The sequence below is a fragment of the Podarcis vaucheri genome (genome assembly GCF_965113315.1).
Source record: "Podarcis vaucheri genome assembly, chromosome: 1".
NCBI lineage: Eukaryota > Metazoa > Chordata > Lepidosauria > Squamata > Lacertidae > Podarcis > Podarcis vaucheri.
The window spans coordinates 37169586-37196681 of NC_138759.1; the positions used below are offsets into that span (position 1 = coordinate 37169586).

The following is a 27096-nucleotide window of genomic DNA, read 5'->3' on the forward strand; positions in this document are numbered from 1 at the left end:
CTGTAGGATTAAAGCAAATTCTAATACAGGTTCAGATTACCCCAATTTGTGTGTGTGTGTGTGTGTGTGTGTGTGTGTGTGTTTTAAATCCTTATGGAGTAAAGATTCTATGTTAGTTCAGATAATATGTAGGAGATGTGTGATGAATGGGCTTTTGGAATCAGTTTTCATGTTGTCAAGGGGAGGGTAGGAATCTGTGGAACGCCCTCCTGTCAGATGTCAAGGAAATAAACAACTATCTGACTTTTCGAAGACATCTGAAGGCAGCTCTATATAGGGAAGATTTTAATGTTTGATGTTTTCCTGTGGTTTTATAATTTGTTTGAAGTCAGATGAGTGGCATATAAATAACAACACAGATTTGAAGTTCATTACTCTGTTTTCTTAAACCGTATGTAGGACACAAAATACTCTGGCTCTTAGTTAAAATAGATATATTCTCTATATAATCATTATTTAGGCCTTAACCTATTTGCATTTACTTAGGAGTAACTGTTATCTGAAAATAGCGATATTTGTTTCTAATTAAATAAAATGTTAGAACTTGGCTGCACATCTTACAAAAAGAGTATTTTAAAGAAATATAATGAGAAAAGAGCTGTTCACTACTCACAGCAGACTCTGAAGGTGAATTGTTGCAATTGTGATAAGTTTCTCAGAATTATTTCCCCTACTAAAGGTAACTTAGCTTTGTACAACACTACAATAGTGTTGTGTAATAATAATGTTTATTAGTTAGGTAAAGGTAAAGGTACCCCTGCCCGAACGGGCCAGTCTTGACAGACTCTGGGGTTTGTGCGCCCATCTCACATCTATTGGCCGGGGGCCAGCGCTGTCCGGAGACACTTCCGGGTCACGTGGCCAGCGTGACAAAGCTGCATCTGGCGAGCCAGCGCAGCACACGGAACGCCGTTTACCTTCCCGCTGGTAAGCGGTACCTATTTATCTACTTGCACCCGGAGGTGCTTTCGAACTGCTAGGTTGGCAGGCGCTGGGACCGAGCAGCGGGAGCGCACCCCGCCGCGGGGATTCGAACTGCCGACCTTTCGATCGGCAAGCCCTAGGCACTGAGGCTTTAACCCACAGCGCCACCCACAAGCCCTAGGCGCTGAGGCTTTAACCCACAGCGCCACCCGCGTTTATTAGTTAGAAAGCACCTTAAAGTCACTATGCCCTGTATAGAAATTGTGGTTGGTTGGTGTTCCTCCAGGTTTATAATCTAATCAAAGATTATACTTTTTCAAGAGGAAAGCTGGGGGAAGGTAAAAGAGGAAGGAGTGTCCATGGGAAAACACCTGAAAGGGTGTGTGTGCGATCATAAAGGAAAAGTGGATGTTAGGTAGAACATCTGAGTGATAGGGAGCTGCAAGTGAAAGGGCAAATAAAAGAGAGAGTAATCTTACATATAATTAGAAGATTGAATCCTTGAGTATCTAGGTAGCAGGCAAGAGGCTACAGGGAGAGAATATCGACTGTGGAACAATTTGAAAGTAAGTACAGGAAGCTTAAATGAAGATGAGGGACGATGGGATGGCAATTAAAAGAGTAAAGGAATGAGCAGAAAATTATAATATGGGCACCATCATATCAGATGAATGTTGCGCCAGTAGTCAATGCAGGAAGCCAAAAGACAGTGAACAAATTTTTTTTATAGTGTACGTAGAGAGAAAATGAGATGGCTTGACCAAGACCAGGAGAAAACAGGAAAAAAAGATAATTAAAATATTTGAAGTTTCTGAGCTTGATGAGAAAACTAGCAGTTACATGGTCAAGAGCAAGATGGAACATCCTAGAATTACTTAGTATGGTGTTCATTCGTGTGTTCAGAAGTCAGTTGTGAATCTAGCTCAGTTACTGTTCCTGAAAATTTGCTGTGCTGATTTTTTTAACATTTCTGACTTTCCAGGGGTTTTGGATGCAGTGGTGTCCATTATTATCCACCCCAGTATTTCGGTTCAGCTGGCAGCGGCATGGTGTTTGCGCTGCATTGCTGTGGCACTGCCCTGCTTTCTCTCGCCACTTCTGGATCGCTGTATCGAGCGGCTCACAGCACTCAAATCCTCCCCAGAAGCAGTGACTGGCTACAGTTTTGCTGTTGCTGCCCTACTGGGAGCTGTCAGAATGTGTCCTTTAGGAATTCCACATTGCAAAGGAAAGGTAATTATTTGAACCTTGGTCCTGGTATTCAGTGAAAAGGCATAATTAACTATTTGATACAGCTATAGACAACTTTTTTTTTTTAACAGCCTGTTCCTCACTGCAGGGAATATTTGTGCATGATGAAGAAAGTGTTGAAAAACCTGGAATATTTCAAATGACTGGTTGGTCCATTTCAATGTATTAGACCACTGAGTGCACCAGATCTAAGATTTTTTATTCCATCCATGTATCATTTAGCTACACTGATAAATATTTTTTACAGAGTGTTGAGTTCTATTCTTCATATATAACTAACAGCACAATCAAGTATATTTACTGGCATGTAAGCCCCATTGTTTTCAAAGGCACTTACTCTCGGGTAAGCTTCAGTGTGATGTTCCTTAGTTTTGGTCAAACTATAATCCTCAGTGAATTGATTTTTTAAAAACAAAAACACGAGGTCAGTGGAAGAAAATATTAACAATTACTGTTTCTTAAATAGAGAAATTAACACCGCTCTTGATAATAGACTGAACTAAGAGAGATGGGGGAATTCTCGTCTGAGGAAGTCGCTTAATGTTTTCTGAATTCATGGAGTTTCCATCTCTTTAAGAGCTGGTGAAATTCTTTTAAAAGACTCAAACTTCCATAACCTCATCCTGGCGTGGTATTAGTTTAAATTGGCAGATTACCATAGCTCACCACTTTCCCACAGACATCGCAGCTTTGTCAGTGAGGGGGGGGGGGGAATCAGAGCCTTGTATTCCTGAACAATGGAAGTGAAACCCATTTGGCCTTGCCAAGCAAAAGATTTTCTTTTAAAACAGCTAATTAGAAGTACATCCACAGATAAGTTGCTTCTCTGTGATGGGAGACGGGAGCTTTTTTGGCAAGGGATCTTATTTCTGTTTTTCATTGCTACCTCTCTGGATCTGAAGTGGGTAGCTTGCATGCCAGCTGGCTTGCTTGCATGCCATATGCATCTCAAGATCCCTCTAGAATTGAAGTGTGACTCTCCAATAAGTCTAATCTAAGTGCTTATCTGTCCAGTACCTGCAATTACAAGCCTAACTAAAGAGGAGCAATGGATAACAGTATGGCAGCACCTTTGCTTTGAAACTCCCTGGCTGTTGACTTTAAGCATGTGCCTTTACTATACAGTTTAAGACACCTGCTGAACATTTTTATGCTCCAGCAAGACACATGATGTAGTGAAATTTGTTCTAAACCTTTTCTTGATTTTATGTTTGTTTTAATTAACGATGCTTTCATGCATATTTGTTTTCATTGGTTTGTGTATTAGAACCATGTTTTATAAGTGTATTATAAGCATGTTTTATAAGTAACTGAAGCTTTACTTTGATTTTTTAGAAAATATGCACAAGCAGTTTTTACATTTTCATTAAAAACTTAATATTCAAGCCATTGCCATTTTTAAAAAATCCAATGGCATCCAAAATAGGAGGCAGTTTTAGTGTAAGCATTTGCTGCCACTATAGAGGTCCAAACAGCTGGAAACAACAGCTCTTGCCATTAAAGCCTTATTGCACACCTTATTGCGTTTCCATCCAAGTTCTGATGGGTATTTTATTCAGCAACAAGAGACTGCCAGCTTACCCTCTCCACCATTCTAAGCCTCTAAACCAGCGTTTTGTTTTGTTTATGCATACATAAATACTATTACTACCAGAGGTTTTTTGGGGTGACTTACAAGAGAAAAACAAGAGTAAGTTAAAATAATCAGTTAGGTTCAGTCCAGAATTTCTCTGAACAGAGTTCTGCTCTGAGAGAACGGGGAGGTGATCTTTACTGATTCCTCTTTCCTCCTGCAGCTGCCTGAGAAGCTGTCCTCCAGGGTTGTAGGACCCTTGAGGGCAACATGAAAAATGGTGTACAGACTGCAGGCCAAAGGAATCATTTAGGATCCTTGAACATCACATCCACCCACCCCTGTTCATCCAGCTAGGAGCCTCTGCTGCATCTTGGCGCCTTCTGTGAATAGAAGGAGCCATTCATGAAGCAGCCTCTCTGGAGCCAGTCCAAGGGAAAGACAGTAAATAAAACACAATTGCCTAACAAAGGAGTGGCCAGTCAGAAGGCATAATATGCATCTCTCACATGCAAAAGGCCATTTCACAGTATCCGAAGACATGGAGTCGAGCTCTCAAAAGCTTTCACCACAATACATTGATTCATCTTTAAGGTTTCACAAGATTTCCTTGCTAACCAGAATTAAAAAGTGGCTGCTCTGGAATTTTACCGATTATTAACAGCTCCCATTTATCCTCTTTTGGGAGCTGTTAAATATATAGAAACAATATGCATGCCTTTATCGGAAAGTGTTTAATTATGTATTTTCATTGTTAATGCAAAAACCATCACTTTTTATCACAGGCAGTCATGACAGTAGCTGAGGATTTGTTGCGTTCTGCTTCTCAGAATAGCCGCATCTCAATACAACGAATGCAATCTGGATGGCTCCTGATAGCTGCCTTAATGACATTGGGTAAGACTGAGTAGCCCACTCATTATTTATTTCAATATATGAATGTATCATTCTGCACATCAGCTTGGTATGGTGGTTTTTTAGTTTATTTTGCAAGGAAGAAATCCTAACTTTTTATATTCTAATTATTCACCTCAGCAAACACTCCCACCCAGCTGGTGATTAACCTGGGAACAGGGATAACTTAAATAGTTACAAGATTATCATTCTCCTGAGAGTGTTCCCATTACAGCACAAGGGCATACATTGAAAACTGTAAAGTGTGCCCATTTCTGGTTTAAATGCCTTTGTTTTTGCTACATGTAAGTATATCAGAATTCCATACTGTGCCCAGTAGGTGGGGAAGTTATCCAGTTGGCTCATGGACTGACAGGCAAAAGTGGCTACATGCTAAGCCTGTAACATCTTTAAAGCCATACTGAATTGTATAATTTTTTTCCCTAATAGCAGTGACTTTTTAATTATTTAATAAGCACCAAAGTTAAGAAACGGTGAAGTCGGTAGCTATATGCAGCTTACATTTGTTTTTACAATAGTAGTCAGTCTTAAGTTAGCAATCTTAACTCTCCCGCCCCCCTTTAACAACAACCATTAACATGCATGGAGGGAGTCTGAAATATGCATCAAGAAAAGGTAAGTGTGAGATTCAGCTAATGAATCCCTTCAGCAGAAGCCCTAGACAAGGACTTGTGCTTGCATACCAGGGCTTTTCATCCCCCTGAAAGTGGCTGGGGTGGGGGTTGAGAGATCCCTCTGAAAAGTGTGTGAGCTAGGGAGAGAGGGAAAGCTGAAATGCTTGCCCTGACACAAGGTTGAATTCCTCCCTGAATTCTTGAGCTCGTGGTAATTATGCAAAATAATTCATGTCACCTCTAGCTAGGGATTATGCACACTCAATTGCCTAGCCCAGGCACAGGCCAATCTACAAAGCTGGAATCCTATTTTTGGATGGGGGCTGGATTCTGTTTCCCCTGTCTTTATGCTCTGCTGAACAGCTGATTGGTTTAATTCCAGCTCCTCATTTCCCCATTAGCTCCTTTTACTGGCCTACATATGCACCAACCAAGCTGCAGTATATGTGCTGTTTCAGATGGAAGCCTCGACACTCCTGATTTTAGTTAAAATATTTTCATTTTTACCTTAAAAGTCTTAGAGTTTAGATTGATGTATTGATTGTTGCACAAGAGGACATATGGCGGAAAGAGGAGTACAGCAGGTTGTACTAAGCCTTGTCATGAACGGAACATGTGAGCAAAACCCAATAGGAAAAGCAATTGTTTAAAGCAGAGGTGGTAGTACGGGCTGCGAGCGTTTTGATTGACCTGCCACTCCTGTACAGACTGCTTGTGTAGCATGGCACAATACGGTGTTGGTGATGATTTTAATTCATTACTCATTATTCATCCCAAGGTTCCAGCAATTTAAAATAAAACATCAAAAACTGTTCAAACATAATTGCAATTGTAAAAGTAGGTTGAGCCCTATATATATATATATCTTAGGCATCAAAGGCCAGAGTTACAAATAGCATTTTCAGCATACGCCAAAAACTGTATATTGAAGGTGCCAGATGCACTCTGTGTTCATAAGAATCACAGAATTATAGAGTTGGAAAGAACTTGGAGGGGCATCTAGTCCAACGCCCTGCAATGCAGGAATCTCAACTAGATCATTTGGGTGCTGTGGCTTATGCCTGATTGGTGCAGTTCCATTTCAGCTAACAAACGCTCCTCTCAGATGTTGCTGGATTACAATTTCCATCATCCTTGAACCCTCTGGGCAGCTAGCAGGTGGTTTTTTGAAGGTTCGTTGTTGACATCAGAATTTTAGTGCATCGTATTAATATGAGAAAATGTCCAATATTAACATGATAGGTCCGGCGGTTGTTCAGCACCATCTTCCAAGAATGCTGCTATTGTGGAAATGTGCTTTCCCATTATCGCCTAAAGATTTAGAAACTGAGAAAAGCCGAGGTGATTCATTTACATGGCAAGTGACGCTGGAAAGCCGGGCAGGTGCTCTCTGTGGTATGTGGAATTTATCTTGGCTGCTTTGTAATTTCTCCCCTCTCTTCACGTTTTAAAGGAAAAATGATGTTATCTTTTTGACTGTGTGTGTATATACAGTATACTTCCTGAGATCTCTTTTTCCAGTTTCCCATTTATGGCAGAAATGATGGGTTCAAGTACACAAAAGAACTGTTCTTAACATTCCATAGTAAAACAAAGGGAATTTGACCATTTGCAGCACCCTACTGTTTAGAAATAGAAGTTACCAGTTAGCTATAATAGACCAGATTATTTTTATTAAGCCTTTTTACATATGTCTAACAACAATCATTGTTGGACATATGAAACAATTGTATTGTTATACATCTATAATTCATTATAAAAATAAAAGTTATACTTTTTAATAGTCAGTATCCTTTATTCCCAGCTATTAAAAGTTTGATCATCCATTGTGGGGGCCTCCTTACAGATGAAGTGATTCAAAGATTGCTTCCTCCCCTCCCATGTGCTGTTGCTTTACTGACACAGTGAGTATTGCTGCTGAGCAGCACTCATTTTTAACTAAAACTTTAATTTTGAGCTGTTGATTTCATAGCAAAAAATAAAAGCACTGAATATTTCTCTGGTGTTTTCTACAAATATCAACCAAGTAATGGTTTTGTGCAGATTGTTGTACTAATGTGGCAATCCAGGTTGAAATTTTATACATGAAGAGAGGAAAATATTGCTTGGAAACTTCTAGAGCAGTCCTTCATAGAGTCAGTGTGTGTTTGCAGCACAAAAAGCAGTAGTTCTTTCTTCCTTTTAAATGTATCATCATTTTTGTATAGTCACGAAGTTTTAGAAGAAGCCAGACAACCATGTCTTCTTGCAGAATGCTATAAATTGTAAGGAGTTCAGGCAGACTGTTTCATCCTACCACACTTCAATGTTCAAACCCTACTGAACCTTCTTGGTCTCTCTTACTGGACTTAACTGTTTACTAGAATGCTTTAGGGCAGGATTCTTGCCATCCTGTTTTGGCTCCAATTCTGTCTGGACTCGCCTGATGGGGAAGGGCTGTAGCTCAGTGGTAGAACACCTGCTTTGTATGCAGAAGGTCCTGAGTTCAGTTCCTGCCATCTCCAGATACAGCTGGGCAGGACTTCCTGCCATATATCCCAGAGAGGCCACAGCTGGCCAGTGTAGACATTACTGAGTTTAATGGACTAATGATGAGACTTGTTAAAACACAACGCCCTGTATTCACCTCAGTTCAGCATTAGAGGGAGTGATATTTTGAGAATTGCTATACAGTGGTACTTCGGTTTTCGAACGTAATACGTTCTGGAAGACCAGGTTCCAAAATGTTTGAAAACCGAGTCACAAAGGGCTCTCTGCAAATTCATTTGAGAAAATTGAAAAACATGCAGTGGAAGCCATTTGACTTCCGAGGCAGGTTTGAAAACGGAATCATTTACTTCTGAGTTTTTGGTGTTCGGGTTCTGAAATGTTCATCAATGGAGATGTTCGAGAACCGAGGTACCACTGTACATATATAGTGCTGTACAGTGGTTTTAATTTTAATTTTTTTAAGCTTTCCAGACACTGAATTTTAGGTGAGGTACAAAGCAAACTAGTAGCTGGAATTTGTTGGATAGATGTTTTTCTCTTTTGACTTTAGTATGTGGTTTTTTATGTTTTAAGGCTTCCTTCACTAACTAAAACCTATGGCAATCCTTTAAAACCATCAGCAGTGATGTACAGGAAAAGACTTTATGAACTGCTTGCTTTGTTGCCTCCAAAGAGCTATGAAGGTAAGTCATCAAGCAATACTTCCCTGAAATACTTCCAAAGGTTTTGTTCTTGTCCTTTTTGTTTTATTGACAAATGGACAAACCAGTCTTATTTTAATGGAAAAGTAATTTAACATCATGAATTTATATTTATACCAAATGTGTGGATAGTAATCAAGCCAAAATATTAATTGAGAGAGCTGTTTCCCAGGAGGGCAGGCCATTTATACAGTGGTTTATGGAAAGAGAGTTTCACCTGAATGAAGTTTAAGCCATATCTAGAGTACCTGGGAAATTGATTGATTGATTGATATTTATTACGGCCATTGGCCCTTCACACGACAGTTTCCCACCAACATATATATACTTAAAACTCCAAATTTAAAACAGCTAAAAACTTACAAAAACAGACAAAAACCAAAGCAAAATAAGCAAAAGACCAACAACATACATTACAATAAATTTGCAACATAAACATCGCCCTCTGCTCATAAATTAATAAAAGACATCAGTGGTGATATCACCTAGTTACATCCTAAAACATATATCATGGTTTAAAAGGGTTATCCGGGCCGCACAGGAGTCCGTTTTTCTTCTTTAAGTACCTGGGAAAGGAAAAGATGCCGCTTGCCTGCTCTGATGGCCTTTGTTGCTTAATTCAGGCATCACACCAAACCAATTGCAGGAGGGCTCCCCAACACTTCACAGAAGCTTTGTGGAGGTTGCAGACATGGAGTAGGGAAATAAAAGGACTGGTTATGCAAGCTGCCTTCTGCTCACATAATCACTGAATACGAATAGAAAAATAACTTTCATTCCAAAGTAACTTTTGTGTTCAATACAACCAAACCTGACTTGTAACAAAGCTGTTACAAAAGCTAAAAAGTGTTGAAGCGAAAGAAGAAAGTGTAATTCTGTTAAACATTTTTGTTTGTTTGTTTACTTCAGTAACTTGTGTTTTTAGGTAGGTACATGAATTCATTTTTGTGCCCATGCTGTCTTTCAACCTGACCACGATGCTCTACAAATAGTGGGATTTTCTGAAATTGTTCATTACATTTTTCTTTGGCTCAAAATAGCTAATAGGATCCTTTTCCTGATACAGTGGTTCCTCGGGTTAAGTACTTAATTCATTCCGGAGCTCCATTCTTAACCTGAAACTGTTCTTAACCTGAAGCACCACTTTAGCTAATGGGGCCTCCTGCTGCTGCCACGCCCCCAAAGCACCATTTCTGTTCCCATCCTGAAGCAAAATTCTTAACCTGAGCTACTATTTCTGGGTTAGCTGAGTCTGTAACCTGAAGTGTATGTAACCTGAGGTAACACTGTATTACGAAGTTTTGACATTCCACATTTGTTTAACTTGTTTAGTGTTATGACTTGCCAAAAGGCACATTTATCAGAAGTCCCAAATACCATACATACTTGGCAAGGGAGGTGCCATAATCATGAAGATGGATTTCCTGGGATGAGGCTCGTGTGTTGCACTCCAGGTGTGCTGACCCCTGCAGTTTCCCCAAATGCTGTTGACTTGACTGCAGAATCTGTGGCAGTGGTAGACTGCACTTGCACTTCCCCTGATTCTTCTGTGTTAAAGATAAAAAAGAAATCACATCCTTAAGCACCTTGCCAATAATATCTTTAGATACTAGTTTTACATAAAAGTAATTTTCTTCTATCTCCTTAATTTACAGGAAGCTTCTCTGCTGTTCTCAAAGAACTAGTGCTTGATTTGACTCAGCCTGATAACCAGATGTCACCCTCTGCTGCTTACCTTCCATCTCTCTGTCACCAGGATGAACTTAACTTACTGGGTCCCTTACTACAGGAGACAGAGCACAGATTTATTGAAGAGCAGGTATGCGTCAGCAGTAACTTACCCATTCAGAGAAGGTAGTCTGATGTCTGCTGATAACAACTGCACTTCTCCAATCTTTGCAGCTGTTCCTAGTTAACAGTATAGCTGGTGGAAGTCTGGAGTATGACCCATATTCGGTTTATGAGAGAGCTGCAGAAGGTGGTTCTGTGCCTAAACCCTTACCGCCAACATTATCCATTATTGGAGCAGCAACCCGTCTCTTTGGAGTCGTATTTTCCCATGTTGCAGAGTCCCAAAGGTAAAAACAATAAAAAAGATCATGACTAGTGCATGTAAAACATGGTGTTGCAATGTTCAGCACATTGGAATTTTTTAAAAAAGTAAATGGTTATGTGGCCTGAGGACTCTGTGTAAAAATATATCTATATAAAATATTATACAGAAGCTGAATTAATTTTCAGCCTCAGGTTAGCTTATATGTGAAAATAATTAGCTACCGAGAATTGCTGAGAAAGTGGTGCTATTACCCATCCTGATTCTGCTTAGGTGAGATTTGAAATTGGTTTTCCCAGATCCAAATCCATTCATGTCTATCTGAAAAGTCAGACATCTTGATCCTTCTGGTTCCTTTAGAGCAGAAACTTCTACCAAAAATGCAGAAGTCCAGCTAGAAGTCCATATGTCTGCCCGGTCCACAGTGTGTTGCCTGTAGTGGCCTGCCATGTCCTTTTGGAAAGAGCGTGAAAGCAAGAGCTCTCCACCGCTGTCTCCATTCTACACTCACCCACCCCAGCCTGAAAACGACTGGCATTCCAAGGAATGCTGTCTTTGAAATAACATTCATGAACATTTTTTCTGTTTCCCAATCTAGTTCTACTTTAATATTTCATGTGCATACACAACTTCTCATGAAGCTCCTTCACCTTCCTGTCCTGCCATTTTCTAATTCAGGTGCACAAGCATTTGCGAAACCAATCTGTGGTATAACAAGCGCATTGGGGTCTTTTGATGGTGAGCAGGTAGGAACAGAATAGGCTGTGGGGAGGAAGAATAGTTAAAAGATATTGTTTGGCCTCTTGTGATTGGCCACTTTGAATATTAATCCAGCCACTGTAGGAGCAGCAGCAATAGTTACTGGTTTCCCACCTGTCTTCTCAAGCCTACATAACGTAATATCTTGCAAAATGCAGAACACAAACAGCAAAATGCTTTTCATTTATGAAGTGTGGGTGTATACCCATATATGCAAATATGTTCACATGCATCACTTTTTAAAAACATAATAAAATATATGCAGTGTTATAGTAGTTACTTAGAATGATAAAGTTGGATGATAGCCTTTTTTTAAAGGGATAGATAGAAAGAAAGGTGTACTAGATTGGGGTTAACAGAGAAAGGACCCTTGGGTAATAGTGAGTTCTACACTAGGGGACAGGCCACAGCAAAAGCAGTGTTCCCTGCTCAACAACCTGATATCTGCTGAACTTGGTTGAATAACATAAAAATTAGTTATATCCCCTGTCTCCTCCTGTTTTTGTGTGTTTAAGGTTGCAAGTATTAGAACAATTATTGACATCTATAAAACAAACCAAAGGATCACGGCAGCAGATAGTACAGCAAAATGTTCTATCAGCATTTTCTAATGTTCTGAAGGTAAGTCTCCCTTTGTTACAAAAACAGGTCTGTTGGCTAAAAAGTGATTATACCTTAAACATTGAGAGGTGTTCCTATAGTGCTGTTTCTGTGAATTGGAAAATTTGAATAATACTTCTGAGAGCTCTATGTCCTTGAAAATAAATCACATTATTTGTGGCATTGTATTAAATTCCATACTCTTTGTAAGTATTCATCACCAGGAAGAAAATTTATAGTTTGAATATAATTTCAATAAATGCAACTTTAAATATGCGTATTTGTTGCTTGCCCCTTCTAAAATGTTTTCTCTCTCTTTCTTTCTGTTTACCATCCACCAGATTTTGTCCTAGTTTTCTGTTTTTAGACTTAGAGGTGCTTTATACACTTCTTTTTTTGAAGGGAACATGTTACAGACTCTTTAACGTTTCGAGCACGTTTATTATTTCTTAACCTCGTGCACACTGTGGAATTGCATGATGGACACAGTCTTTTCTGACCTTTAAAACATGCTGAATTGACAAGGAGAAAAACTGGTGCAATGCAGGAATCCACATTCCACTATTGTTTAGAAACTCTCTAACGGAAACCATGTTTGTATAGCTGGAGGTGTCCTGTATTGGCAACATAATTATCTTCCTCTTGCATCTAGAGTCAAATGGAAAAATATACTGCTAATATGTGCAACCCACCTCTGTTTTCATCTGCTTGATGTTGTCTGGAAAAAACCTTTTCCCTACAGCTCATAAGCTGCTCATGCACGTGAAGATGGATTATATATTTTATATTCATTTTTCAGGCATCATTGCCCAAAATTTAGCAGGTTAGAGTGGTAGAATAATACAACCTTTGGAACTACTCCTGTAGGGATATTGCATAGATAGTCTTTATCCCTGTAAAATTCTGTCTGCTGTATCTACATACTGAGCTTTTAAAAAAATAATTTTTTTTTGTTCTAGCATCTGGCTAGCTGCAAGGGAAATTTAGGTTCTGAAGAAATTCGAAGCTCTGCCATGACCTTAGTGATGAGTGCCTTGGAAAGTAGTAACCCACTCTTAAGATGTTCTGCTGCAGAATCCTTAGCCAGACTTGCACAAGTAGCTGCTGACAGTACCTTCACTGCTGGATTGGTGCAAATTAGCTTTGACAAGTAAGACACTTCTTATTGCATTGTTTCGTTACATTGCACTGTACTACAAAATGAACTGTTTGGTCCTATGCATATATACTCAGAAGTAAGAAAAAGCTTCAAGGGTAGAGTTCATTGTCATGATGAATGTTCCATCTGTGCAAGCTTTTAAGTTTGCTAGATGAAAAAAAATCTCCCATTTTCCCCTCTGTGTGATGTTCTGGTGGTTCTCAATAGCTTTTTGAATGTCGAAGTACACTGTGTCAACCAGATGCTTGATGACATTCTTAAAGAATTCAGTGAAACAGGTCTTGCTTTTGCGGAAGCCACGTTCGCTCAGCAAGGCTTGTTCTTCTATAAGCTTGGTTATTTTCCCTTTAACAATAATTACTACTAGTTTTAACAGGACAAATGTAATTTCCAGGATCACTCTGTATCCCTTTTAAATAATGGGTGTGATATTTACTGCTTTACAGTTCTCAGGGATGGAAGCTGATCTGAGGGGCAAGTTATGTATTTTTGTTAGAAGGTCAGCCATTTGACAGGTGGATGCCGTCCAGACCCAGTAATCTGTCAGTTTTCATTTTGTGTATTAGGCCAAGAACTTCATCTCTCATTACCACTATCTGCTCAGTTTGTCAGATTCCCATCCTGCAAAAGTTAGTTTGCAAACTGCAAAAACCAGTTTTGAGATCTGCTACTGCATATCTTCCATTGTGAATATTGATGCAAATAATTCATTCAGCTTCTCCTCTGGGTTCTGGGCAGAGGATACCACTTAGCTATGAGGAGACTTGACACCAGTAACATATTTTTTTCTATTTGCTTCACTAAAGTTATCTTGTAAAGCTGGACTCAGTTGCTATAATCACCATTCTAATTTCATTTGATTTAACATGTATGTGACACTTTCCCCAAAACCAAGTTGAGCTCAAAGCATCTCTTACCCAGTTTATTTTTTATTTTTTATAATACATAGACTAAAATCTGCCAGAGATGTAGTATCAAGAACAGGACATTCTTTGGCTCTGGGATCCCTCTATAGATATCTAGGAGGAATAGGCTCCACTCAGCACCTGAATGCTTGTGTTGGAATACTTTATACATTATCTCAGGACAGCACTTCACCTGAAGTACAGGTATTTATTGGATTCAACTGTTTTTCCTTTTTTATTGTGTAAGTGGATTTGAGGACCTTCAGGTGGAAAAATAGTATGACAGTTTTATTATTTATACCCCACCCGTATATAACTCTGAACAAGCAAACCTTTAAAAAATGTTATCTAGTTTGAGTATTGTTTAATAGTCATTTTGTAAAGTATGTATTACTGCATAAAAGCAGACTTTAAATCCTTGAGCTGTTAACTTGGTTGTTGTTGCTCTTGTTGGTTGTTCTTCTTGTTGGCTGTGACTGATATTGAACTGAGTTGGGGGACGTGAAGACTCACCATGAAAGGCACATGAATCTGGGATGAAGGATCAGTGTCTGTTCAAAGTGCCCTATTCACTATCCTTTCCTCCTTGCAGTTCTTCTGTTTATTGAACCCTCTACTTGATTCTTCTGAAACAGGGATGGAGGGCAAGAGGGTGATGGAATTTTCAAACTCAGGTTGGCAAGGACAGTGTTTGCTCCCTGAACTTACACACACACACAGAGGAGGGCGGCCTCAGCTCTTAGATAAGCATGAACACTTAGAGCTGATCTGCGTGGATTCCCATGTGGCACCACACCCCTCCTCTTACACGTGCTAGGGCCATCTATTCTGATCTCCATTTTAGATGCAGGTGTGGGAGAAATGCAGTAAAATCTAACTATGGATATTCTTTTCTAAGAGTTAAGGCCATAGAGCCATATTGCTGATAGAGAGACTCAGACCATAGAAATGTAATTGGTAGAGAAGTCTCTGTGTGATGTGGTTTCCCCCTCCTCTCCTGGAGAGGAAGAAGCATATAGTACTCTCTGTCATCAGCCAGCCATGAAGGAGGTGTGCCTTCAATCATTCCAGCATCATGCATATGCCTGAAGCTGTTCTTGCTGTAAACACAAGTATTTCACCTTCACTTATTTTTAATGCTGTTGCCTCTAAGGACGAATGTTCGACTGTGATAAAAATATAAACTGATCATGTTGTCAGTTAACCCACACACGTGGGCCTGTAGGGGAATAACATATAGTTAATTATATTCCCTCACCTACCTAATAAAAACCATCAGCAGTTAAGTGCGCTGCTATTGCCACTGAGGAAGGCAAGAAAGTACAGGCCAGTTTATATCATGTCTCTATTCAGGTATGCCAGAATCGGTACTTACTCACTTCTCCCTTCCCTTAGCCCTGCCGTGAGGAGCAATTACGTTTCTTCAGGTCATTCATCTTAAACTCCTATCATTTCCAGTCATGTTGTCGTACTGAATTATTAGTATATTATTTAGCACCATCTCACAGAAGTACACTCATTTTACACAATAATTTTCTTTTTGGTCACAGTTTGCAAATTATTTTATGTTTGTGCATTTGTATGTGTGACAGCACAGCATTTTTGGTATTTTACAGACCTGGGCACTGCATTCTCTGTCACTGGTCATTGATTCTGCTGGTCCTCTGTATCACGTGCATGTGGAACCTACCCTCTCTCTTGTTCTTATGTTGTTGTTGACTGTGCCTCCTGCTTATGCTGAAGTTCATCAAAGCCTTGGTCGCTGTTTAAATGCACTTATCGCTACTTTGGGTCCTGAGTTGCAAGGTATGCACATATTTGCGACATAATGACAAGACAGGAACCAGGCTGTTGATTATGAAGCTGGGAGATAATGCTTTGCTAGTTCTCACTTAGTGAAATGTGTATGGAGTACAGCAAGAACTAAAACAATGTTCAGACTTCTGCATATCAAGACAAATTTTCCCCCCAAGTCTTGCACAATCACATCATTAGCTTGGGTGTCTCCGGCTGTAGTTGGACTACTACTCCCAACATCCCTGACTACTGGCCCTGCTAGCTAGGCATGATGGGAGTTGTAGTCCAACTACAGCTGGAGACACAAGTCTCAGAAACACTGGTGTAGTTTGTAGCCCTCAAAGCTCATTTAATAGATAAATTGAATGTGACCTGCATGCTTCTATTCTTGAGTGCTTCAAATGACCAGTGCTCTTTTCCCCTGGCTGGAGAACCCCTACTAGTCTTGAGGTCTAGGCAAATTTTCCCTCTGGGTGCATATAGGTGCCCTTCTCCCTGATTGCCTAGATCAACTATCTGGTTGAGGCCCAAGCAAGTGACATTGACCATGTTCTTTGCCCTTGGGTGTGTGGTTTTTATTGCAGAAATTAGCCAGTGCAGGGTGAGAGGTCATTCAAGGACCCTGGCATGGAAGGTAGGGTGTTCAACCACCTGCTGCCTGCTGCAATGTGGATTGAGATCTCATGTCTGCAGGGTGGGCAGCGGGAGAAGGAACTCCTAATGAAGCTAATCAGGTTTTTTCTCATGCAAATTGCCAGCACTGGGGGCCTAATTAGGACTGGGGAAAGGGGTAAAGCTTAGTCCCATGCCAGTGTCCCAATATGCATCACCCCTGCACAGTTCTGGGGCTTTACAGTTAACATCTTCCTCCTGGCCAATTTGTCTCAGTAATTTCTATTATTGCTCTTTTTGTAATGGGGAAATTTTTTTTTACATATAGTTTTGTTTAGCGCAGGGACTTCATTGTTTGATGTTTTGTGAGCCTATGTATTTTCAGTTATGTATTTCTGTTTTTTAAAAATGTTAGAAGTAATCTAGAAGATTTAGCATAGGTGGTGCACACTCTGAACAAATAGTAATGCAGTTTTTGGTGTTGTTAACTGCTCTCTGAGGGAAAAGAACATGACAGAGGGAAATCTTTCTCCTTCCTTCTTTGTCCTGTTTTATAGGCAGCAGCACTACAGTTTCAGCCTTGAGGGCATCTTGTCTCCTAGGCTGTGCAGTGATGCAAGATAATCCTGACTGCCTTGTCCAAGCTCAAGCCATCTCTTGCCTTCAGCAACTTCATATGTTTGCTCCTCGTCATGTAAACTTGTCTAGCCTCGTACGGTGCCTGTGTGTAAGTACATATTTACATGTTAAGCTTTCCCTCTTTTTGTAACTTTGGAAACAGAGCATTGGAACTGCAGCTTTAAAAATTGTTAATGTGCCATACTTTTTTAGTCATTAAAGTCCACTTTTTCAGATGCATAAACTGAAACATGCACTACTTCCATGAGGCAGGTTAATTTCTTTGAATACCTGCCTTTTCAGGGTGGGAACTGAAAATGAACAAATTGTTCTGAGGAAACAGTTCATAAATTTTTGTTGAAAGTATGGTGAGTCTTTGGTTACTAGCAGAGCGTCCTGGAATATTACAAAGTTCTCTCACTGGCTCCTGAAAATTGTCGGTGTGGTGTCTGGTTTGTGTTTATCCTTTAGTGTAACCACTTACTGGTTCTGTCCTCTGTGGGCAGCAGAAGAACATTGCTAGCAGTTGATGGCATCTGTGTATCACATTACAATATGTGCTAGTGAATGATTCCTTGATAGGTCTGTAAAATAATGTTGCCTGAGTTGGAATGAGACATAGGAAACATACAAAGTTAGTGAATGCTTTTGCCATGTCTTCATTCTAAATTACTGAAATTTTTGAATAGAAATATATGGACTTAATGCTGATCAAGAGAAAAAGCTCCCACATATTATTTTATAATAAATCTTTAGAGACAGTTCATTGGTGCTGCCTCACTAGCCCATTCTGCCTTCCTCAGCCCCCCCATGACTTACTTAAAACCAGTTCATAGGGAGGCCCTGGCTGTCAGCTTCTTCCTCATTAGTCTCTGTGTTCCCCTTGTAGAAGACAGCAGAGAGAAGGATGGGGACAAAACTAGAATTACTTGAGTTATGATTCCACCTACTTTTCATCTCCCTGCCTTCCACTCTTCCAGTCCCAATGAGCCCCAGTGTAGAGATTTGGTGGGCATAATTTTATATCAGACTGTGTGATGATTAGGCTCTCTGTCTAGCTCTGGCAGCACATTTTGGTTGGGGTCCTATGACTTCAGAGTACTAGTTGTGAATCACTCCTGACAACTTTTGGCTGCAATCCAAAAGCAGCCACTGCTCATAGCATCCAAGCTTCTCTAGATCAGTGTTTCCCAACCTTTTTTGGGCAAAGGCACACTTGTTTCATGAAAAAAATCTCGAGGCACACCACCATTACAGCCCCGTGACGTCAGCGCGCAGCGTCACGCCGGGAGGGACATGAATTGCTAGCAAATTACATAATCACCTCCTTGAGGGCTGGCTCATCTTCTCCGAAGGCAGAACCCCATTAATTAACAGCACAGACTCACACCATAGCCAAGACGAGGGGGGGAAACCTCAGTCATGCACAGTCATGCACATGTGGGGGCTAAATGAGGACGAAGACCGGGCAGAGAGCAGGGTTCAAATCACCCCACCTGGCCAGGACAATCCCTGGGTGCTCCCTTGGGCCACTCGCCTGACCCACCTCGCAGGGCTGTTGTTGCAAGGATAACACGGGGAGAACCACGCGCGCCCCCGGGAGCTCCTTGGAGGAGAAAGCGGGCGATGAATGCAATGCACAAAATATATGAGAGGCGACCAGGTTTTGCAGGTGAGGGGCCCCCGCCAGCCTCCGCTTCCAACACCCGGCGCAACGACGCCGAAGTTTCCCCCCGGGCTCGGCTCGGGGAGCAGCACTGCTCCCCCCCCGGCTCCCCTTCACCCTCCCGGCTCTCTCTGCCGCCCACTGGGGACCCCCCTCACCTGCCAAGTCCGGAGCGCCGGTGGAAGTTGCATGCATGCATGCAGGGCGCCGCGTTGCCATTGCATTGCACTGCACTCCATGCAACGCCTGCACGCATGCATTGCCTTGCACGCCCGCCAAGGGGTCTCCCCGCGGTCCGATGCATCCCCTCCGGCGCGGATGCAGCATTGCAAAAATAACTCCCCCCCCGACGCAGCCCTACCTGGGGGGCAGCCTCCGCCTCCGCCGCTCCGCATCCGCGGGGATCCCCGGGCTCCATCCTGCCACCCGATCTCCGCGGGGGCGCAGGCAGGCTGCGTGGGGTCTGCGCGGAAGAGCCCCTGCCTGCCCGGCCGCCGCCGCCGTGCTCATTCCATGGCTGGGAGAAGAGTGCTTCAAAACAAAACACGCCACGCTGGGAAACGTAGTTCGTGCACCCCGCGCGGGCGCGGAGCCCAAGGGCGAGGGGACTACGGATCCCAGCAGCCCCCGCGCCGGGGACGGAGGGGGAGAGGCCGGGTGCAGGGATGGAGGGACGGGTGGGCGAGCAAGTGAGTGAGTGGCAGCCGCCAAGCCTTGGCCGAGAGCCAGGAAGGGCCTCCCCGGAGGAGGAGGAGGAGGAGGAGGAGGAGGGAGGCGCAGAGCGGGAGGGAGGGAGGGAACCCCAGGGGTCATTAGTGACGGCGCCCCAATCGAAAATTTGACTTTAAAAAAAAAATCTTTCGAATTTTTTAATTTTTCCCGCGGCACAGCAGGCAACATCTCGCGGCACACTAGTGTGCCACGGAACAGTGGTTGGGAAACACTGCTCTAGATTAAGACCTTATATGAACTATCCCATCTTGCTATAGGTATTATGGTCTGCTTTTTCTTTTTAAAAAGCAGCAAGTACTTTGGTGTAAATTAAAAAATATAAATTGGTTTCAAATGCAATTGAACATTATCAGTTCATTGTTTGTTTGTTTGTTTGTTTGTTTGTTTCATAAGATTTATAAACTGCTTGTTTTTTTTAAAAAAAACCAACAACCCTCAAAGCAGGTTTACAAAGATAAAACAGTAAAATCATTAAAGCTGTTTTCAGCAGTTAGTATTGGCATTTGGCTTTTTCATTTTAAGGACCTGGAGTAATAAGTAATGAAAGTTGAAATGTGCAAGTGCTCATCTTGTGGCAGTAAATTTGTTTTCCATTGTTGAAGGTTGGGATCACTATGGGTTCTGATACCTAGGTTTTGTCATGACTGGATTATCATTTGTTTTTGTGCAGGAGATCTTGTTGGAAAATTCTGTGTTGGTAGGTCTCTGTGCACTGTTAAAATTTTAGCAATTTTCAGTGTTCTTCTTTTAATTTTCTCATTTTCTCTATTTAACCATTAATGTCAAGAAAAACTTTTAGCATGTTGAGTTATGTTTTGTTCCGGTCTAACCAAATTCTTTCTTAACATTTTTATAGCTGGCACACACACTTTGCTGTGTATATTTTATTTTTGTGTCTATTTTATTTTTGCATTAGTTTAACTTAAAACATCTTAAACTAAAAAAAAAGAGAGACCACCATTTTAAGGGTGTGTGGGTGTGGTTTGTATGTGTGGTTTGTATGTACTGCTTGCAATTTTTTCTGTTTTTTTCTGTGTTTGTTTTTGCCATTTTCAGTCTCTTAAAAATGAAAGAGATCAGAAATGAGCATTGTTATTTGTCTTGCAGTTAAGCTTGTGTGTTTTGGCTTTTTCATATAAAAAAGGAACTGGCATTTTTTTAAGCATGCATAAATCTCAGTGTGAGATCAGCTTGAATCAATGTTGCATAAAGCATTTGTATACTTGAAATCTTAACTTCAAACATCTTATTATTTTTTTGGTTTCTTAAATATGTGCTAGGCATATTTTTCTATGCATCAAATTACCTTAATAAGTAAGTGTGCATGCAGCAACGTAAGAAATTATTAGATGCAGACTCGGTTTGATTAACTGTGAATGCATAGCACTTTTTGTGTCCATTTTACCTCCTTTTGTTACTCCTATCATTCTGATGAGTTCCCATTGACAAATGAGGTACATGACCTCCCAACAAGGTTTCTTTGTAGCATGCATCCAGCTCTGCCCCATTTTTCAGGCTTCTAAATGGACACAAGATAGCAAAGAACTTGTTAACTTCCTCTATAATTCCATGCTCATTTAGTTGTAATTGTAATTTTAGAACCTCCATTTAAACTCAAATTTTAGTAGATACTATCATTCTGGCCTAGATATAATTCAGCAAGTTTAATATGCTCGGGAATTTATTGAGAGTAGTTTTAATGAGTCTGCAAAATTTGTACATTTTAAATATGTCTGCGTTTGTAAATTAAGATGATGAAATTCTCTAAACTAGTATTGAAACAGCAATATTTTGGTGGCTAATGTAAGAGAGCTGCAGGCTTTGCTAAGGGGGTATTTGTAGTATGCCATATCCATTGGTAGAGAGCCTGTTATTGTTATTGTTGTTGTTGTTATGATGTCTATACTTCCTTTCAAAGGGATGTGGGTGGCGTTGTGGTCTAAACCACAGAGCCTAGGGCTTGCCAGTCAGAAGGTTGGTGGTTCAAATCTCCACGATGGGGTGAGCTCCCGTTGTTTGGTCCCAGCTTCTGCCCACCTAGCAGTTCGAAAGCACGTCAAAGTGCAAGTAGATAAATAGGTACTGCTCCGGTGGGAAAGTAAACGGCGTTTCCATGCACTGCTCTGGTTCTCCAGAAGCGGCTTTGTCATGCTGGCCACATGACCCAGAAGCTGTACGCCAGCTCCCTTGGCCAATAAAGCGAGATGAGCACTGCAACCCCAGAGTGATTCACGACTGGACCCAATGATCAGGGGTCCCTTTACCTTTACCTTATACTTCCTTTCACCTGAGGATCACAGAGCGGTTTACAATATAAAAACACAAAAATACGTAACATAGTAATAAACAAAAGTAATCCCCCTGCCCTAGTTTAAAAGGCCATAGGTTGTTTAATTAGCCAAAGGCCTGGGAGAAGCAGGCTGGCTCCTAAATATATGTAAAGAAGGCAACAGATGAGCCTCCCTGGGGAGAGCATTCCCTAAGCAGGGAGTCGCAGCAGAAAAGGTCTGTTCTCCTGTTGCCTCCCTCCTGACCTCTCATGTATGAAGAAGGGCCTCAGATGATGATCACATGGTCCAGGTTGGATCATACGGGGAGAAGTATTGCAGTTCCAAGTCATTTAAGGCTTTATAGGTCAAAACCAGTGCTTTGAATTGGGCTCAGAAACTAATTGGCAGTCAATGCAGTCAGGCCAGGATTGGTATTATATTAGTTCAGTATCTTTGATGTACTGTGTATATGTAAGAAAGACATCAATATTTCACCATTCATAGCATCCCTTATTATATTATCATTCACAGATAGGTAATGTTGGGACAGACCTCTGTCTGAAACCCCAGAGAGCCATTGTCAGTCAATATAGGATAGCGCTTAACTAGGCCAATGGCCTGATTCAGTAAAAGACAACTTCCTAGCCATATTATAACATTTTTAATGTTCTATTTAAAATGATTATATGCCTGTGATGTGAATGGCATTTCTTTGGGGGCACAAAATAATAAATGATGCTTATTAATTGACTACAACCAAAAATAGGTTTTATTTTATAAGGGTTTAGTTTATTCATAGCTAAAGTAGTTGAAATCTTTCTGTTCATTTGCTTTTAAACAAATATTTGTATCCCACCTTTCCCCCAAGTGTGTTCAAGGTGATTTACAACAGAGAAACTTAACATGAAACAATAGATGGAACTGTTAACACCAGCCAGACACAGTCAAGATAGTGGAGGTTGGCTCAGATATTTTTACTACTGTCCTCGGGCTTTTTCTTCTCTAATATCTGATTTCTAATTTTGTTTCAGAAATGTTATTGCTTAAAGAACTTCAGGCTCCTGTCATTCAGATACCACCTATAAAAGTGCAACCCAGATTACATCCTTTGTCTATATATTTCAGGTGAATCTCTCTAGTTCATATCTGTTGTTGAGAAGAGCAGTACTAGCTTGTTTGCATCAGCTTGTACAAAGAGAGGCAGCTGAGGTATCTGAACATGCTGTGGCCCTTGCTAAAGACAGCAGAGAAGACTTTAGTCCAGGTAATATTGAGATTCAACCTTGTACCAGTGGATGCAACAGGACTTCTCTCTCCTCTCCCCTCCATGCTCCCAGAGTCACCTCTGGATGTTCTCCCAAACACCCAGACCTGATTCTGGGGGAACGCAGGGGATTGTAGGAGATGAGAGAGGAGCAGAGTCCTGCTAGGACAAGCAGGCCACCATAGCCGGGTGTCACTCATCATGTTTTCCCCTCTTAAGTGTTTTTTTGGTTTTGTGTAACTTGTATCTTGCCATGCAAAATCTTGCAGATATTTGTGTATTGCAAACTGACTGCTTGGAGGCACAAAAGGCACATGTTTATCTGTTCTGACCTATAGTTCTTCAGACTGAAGGACTGGGAGTTTGACTGCTGCACCACATCAAAAACTATATCCTCCTATAAAACTGTCATGCCAGAGAGATGAATCTGTCTCAGTCTTCTGTCTTGCATGCTAGTTTTGTATGTGCAAGGCTGGTGGGTTTCTTTCTTTTTTTCTTTCTTTTTGCATGAAATCACTCACATTGCAGTCTAAAACAGTAGAGTCCAGAAACAGACACTTGTTGTTTTTTATTTGCCTGTTTGGTCTCTGATTTGCACACTTTGCTCAGAAAGGCATGCCTGGCTTGTCTTTTTGATGCCTACTGAAGACCTTCCTTCTTTAAGCTGAGACTGTTCCCAGTATTGGAATTACTTTAAAGATGTAGAATCACTTGTTGCTTGCTGTCCTGGGTGACTTTGGGAAGAAGGGTGGAATACAAATGTAATAAATAAGTATTTTGATTGACGTAAATGGCTTGTAGGAGCTTATTTCTGACCTTATATTGTAACCTGGGATGTAGCTTTCATGATCTGTTGAAACACCAGCTTCGTCCATGGCTGCTTTTGTGCCATAGAGGTAACCCAACAGAAGGAGGGGTATGGAAGTGTACAACCCTTCTTTTGGAGTCTGCTACCCATGTGGTCTGTGTCTGAATGGACAGGGATCAGCATCACCCCTCCCCTGAAATTGTGACTACCTCTGTCAGAAGTGGTGATGTTCCTTTCATTTTCTTTCTTTCCATCTCCGAGAGTTGGATGTTGGTCATATTAAAAAAAAAGGCATCTGTATGTTGGAACAGAGGGCTGAAATAAGTCAATTTGGACTATTGCTGTAGCTCTAAAAATGAGGTTTGAAAATAATACAATGACACTTCCGCCTAGACATTTGCTTACTATATGGAATCATGGGGGGAAATCAGAGTCATGGTATGGAGGCAGGAAATGTCTTGAAATGTGTTTGGTTTTAATTATGCCTTGGGCATTAATGATGCTAGAGAGATGGGATGAGCAACAGCCTTTTGATATTATTTCAGGGTTAAATATTTTGCCACAGTATTGCACTTAAAAACTTTTGTCAGCTTTTCAGTGCTGTAATTCATGCTTGTTTCTCAGCAGATGAATTCAGATCACACTGTTGTTGCTTTTACAGGCATTAATATCAGAGAAGTAGGCCTTGAAGGTGCATTACTGAGCTTATTGGACAAGGAACTGGATCCAAAACTATGCCAAGATATCAGAGAGACCCTGAGCCATATGCTTATATCAATGGGAGTGGAGAAACTCTCTTTCTGGCTTAAACTCTGCAAAGATGTTCTAGCTGCCTCTGCTGGTATGTGCTGATGCCTTCTTCCTAGAAAGTAGATTTTCTCACTAGATAAATGAATCAACGAATCAACTGACCATAATATCAGCTGATATCTTAACCTATTTTGCAAGTAATTTCATGTAATAAGTGAGAAGAATGACTCATAAAAACTTCTAAGTTGTAAGACCACAGAGGAAAAGGAGGAGCCTTATGCAGGGTGATCATTGGAGGCCCGCCTCCAGTGACATCAGAAGAAATGGGCCTTCTCAGTGGTGGTACTTAATTTTATGGGATTCTCTTCCTAGCAAAGCTTTGCTGGTGCCTACTTCTTGGCACAAAGAAATACCTTTTTACTTTCCTAGACATAGCTGCTGGTAGTTTCTATTACAGTGGTACCTTGGAAGTCGAACAGAATCCGTTCCGGAAGTCTGTTCGACTTCCAAAACGTTCGGGAACCAAGGCGTGGCTTCTGGTTGGCTACAGGAAGCTCCTGCAGCCAATCAGAAGCCACAACAGACGTTTGGGTTCCAAAGAACGTTTGCAAACCGGAACACTCACTTCTGGGTTTGTGGCGTTCGGGAGCCAAAATGTTCGACTCGCAAGGCGTTCAACTTCCAAGGTACGACTGTAGTTTTGTTACATTTTTTAATATAAATAAGTTTCCTTTGCATCACTCCCCACACCTCTTGCTCTGTTTCCTTGCTCATTCTTCCTCCCTATCTCTATTCCTCCTGTTCCCCTTCTGCCCTGTTATACACCCCAAGTCTTTGATGGGTACTGCTGCAACAGTACTCTGATCCATTAAGTGTTTTGCACTTTACCTCCCTGTATCTCAATGCAGATTTCATCACAGTGGTTTCAGTGGACACTACCCAAGAAGAAGAGGGAGCTCAAGGGGATGATGAATTTGCATTAGCTTTGGAAAACAATGAAAAGCTGCATCCCTTCCCTCATCCTCGATGGTCTACTAGAGTATTTGCTGCAGAGTGTGTGTGTAAAATTATTGGCCAGTGTGAGAATGCAGGCAACGCGCACTTTGACATAGCTTTGGCACAAGAAATGAAGCAAAGAGATTCAAGAGGTATGTCTTCATGTTTATGCAGACATCAACCGCAAGTAAGTGGGTATAGGATTGCAATCTAAATTTAATTTGACAAACTGTAGCTTAATGGGATCCAACAAAATCTCTTTCCAGCTATTGCAATAGTCATTCATTGAGGTGTGTATTCAGATTATTGTTAGTAGGCTCATTTGTGAGCAAGAGAAAAATGAATACTCTTGAAGAACAAAGAGGTTTGTAGATTTATTATGGCACAAACTTTTCAGAGACTAGAGTCAACTTAATGCAGATAGTATTATTAGATACATGTTGTATTGTCCTTAGTTGGCAGGTGGATATAGATGAGTGGGAGGAAATGTAACAGTGGGGTCAAATGGCTATTTGAGTAAAAAACACACACCACAGTATGGCTTCCTGTCCTGCTACATATACTAAGCTGGCATCTAGCAGTAGCCATTCCATCAGACTATAGGAGAGAGAGATGGTTCTACAGATCCTTTCTGCCAGCTCTGCCGAAAGGCCAGACATTTTGCTCATCCTCTCCTTGAACTGTTTCCATTCCAGCTGGGCATTTTCAGTAACTCTGTAACTATGAACTAATGCCCGAGATTGCCTTTTCCCCTCCTCCCTCCCTGTCTGTGTAACTTTGCAGACATTTGAACTTTAATTGAATTAACATGGACTTTTTATATTTTAAGACCATTTTGGCCTGCTTTTTCCATATAGAAACGTCAACTTGAGGGTAATGGCTCACACTTCTGATGAAATGAAATCTGGTCCATAAAGTTAATGCCATAATAAATCTGTTACATCTTTTAGATGTCTCAAACCCTTTTATTGGTTTTTTTTCCTGCTACAGACTAACACAGCTTTATCCCTGGAAGTTAATTTTACTGAAGCAAACTTTTACAGATGTTGCACCTAAAATGTTGACTCTACGCAGAATGTTGACAATCTGCAGTTGTTATCGGTGGTTTCCTGGTTCAGCAGGAAATGATGCCTATTTATGTATAGGTATACAATTCAGAGGACGGGAAAGAAGAGGGGGTGGGAGATAGGCATCCATGCTTTAAGTGTCCACACTAAACTACATTTTTCATATTAACAAAATGATGTTTTCCTTCCCCACCCCACCAGATGATTTCCTAGTACTGCACTTAGCTGACTTGATCCGCATGGCTTTTATGGCTGCCACGGATCACAGTGACCAGCTTCGTCTTTCTGGCCTTCAGATGTTGTTAATTCTTGTTCGGAAGTTTGCTACTGTGCCGGAGCCAGAGTTCCCAGGTCATGTGATTCTGGAACAATATCAAGCAAATGTAAGTAGGCTTTTGGTTCTAGAGGCATTTGAAAAATAAAATGCATATTAAGTGCATATACATCGCACTTGAAAACTTGTGTTATAAAGGAATATATTATTGGCGTCTTACTATACAGGCTGAATAGAATTTATAACAATAACTATCACTGTAGTGAATCAAGAGCTGATTTTGTAAATGTGTGGTGGA

At 41.0% G+C, this 27096-nt stretch overlaps 1 protein-coding gene across 2 annotated transcripts in view; it reads left to right on the top strand.

Moving 5' to 3' along the window:
- HEATR5A (HEAT repeat containing 5A) overlaps window positions 1–27096 on the top strand; it is a 66362-nt gene that overhangs the window by 22342 nt on the left and 16924 nt on the right. The window contains exons 10-26 of one of the 2 annotated variants that reach the window (XM_082213409.1): window positions 1907–2157; window positions 4534–4645; window positions 6520–6672; window positions 7082–7181; window positions 8341–8450; window positions 10124–10287; window positions 10371–10546; window positions 11796–11901; window positions 12840–13030; window positions 13989–14148; window positions 15561–15750; window positions 16911–17080; window positions 20040–20066; window positions 22765–22903; window positions 24373–24552; window positions 25370–25609; window positions 26726–26907. In XM_082213409.1, the coding sequence (XP_082069535.1) occupies window positions 1907–2157; window positions 4534–4645; window positions 6520–6672; window positions 7082–7181; window positions 8341–8450; window positions 10124–10287; window positions 10371–10546; window positions 11796–11901; window positions 12840–13030; window positions 13989–14148; window positions 15561–15750; window positions 16911–17080; window positions 20040–20066; window positions 22765–22903; window positions 24373–24552; window positions 25370–25609; window positions 26726–26907 (2651 nt within the window). The remainder of the gene's footprint in view (window positions 1–1906; window positions 2158–4533; window positions 4646–6519; window positions 6673–7081; window positions 7182–8340; window positions 8451–10123; window positions 10288–10370; window positions 10547–11795; window positions 11902–12839; window positions 13031–13988; window positions 14149–15560; window positions 15751–16910; window positions 17081–20039; window positions 20067–22764; window positions 22904–24372; window positions 24553–25369; window positions 25610–26725; window positions 26908–27096) is intronic. The other variant, XM_082213410.1, reaches the window with a different exon arrangement.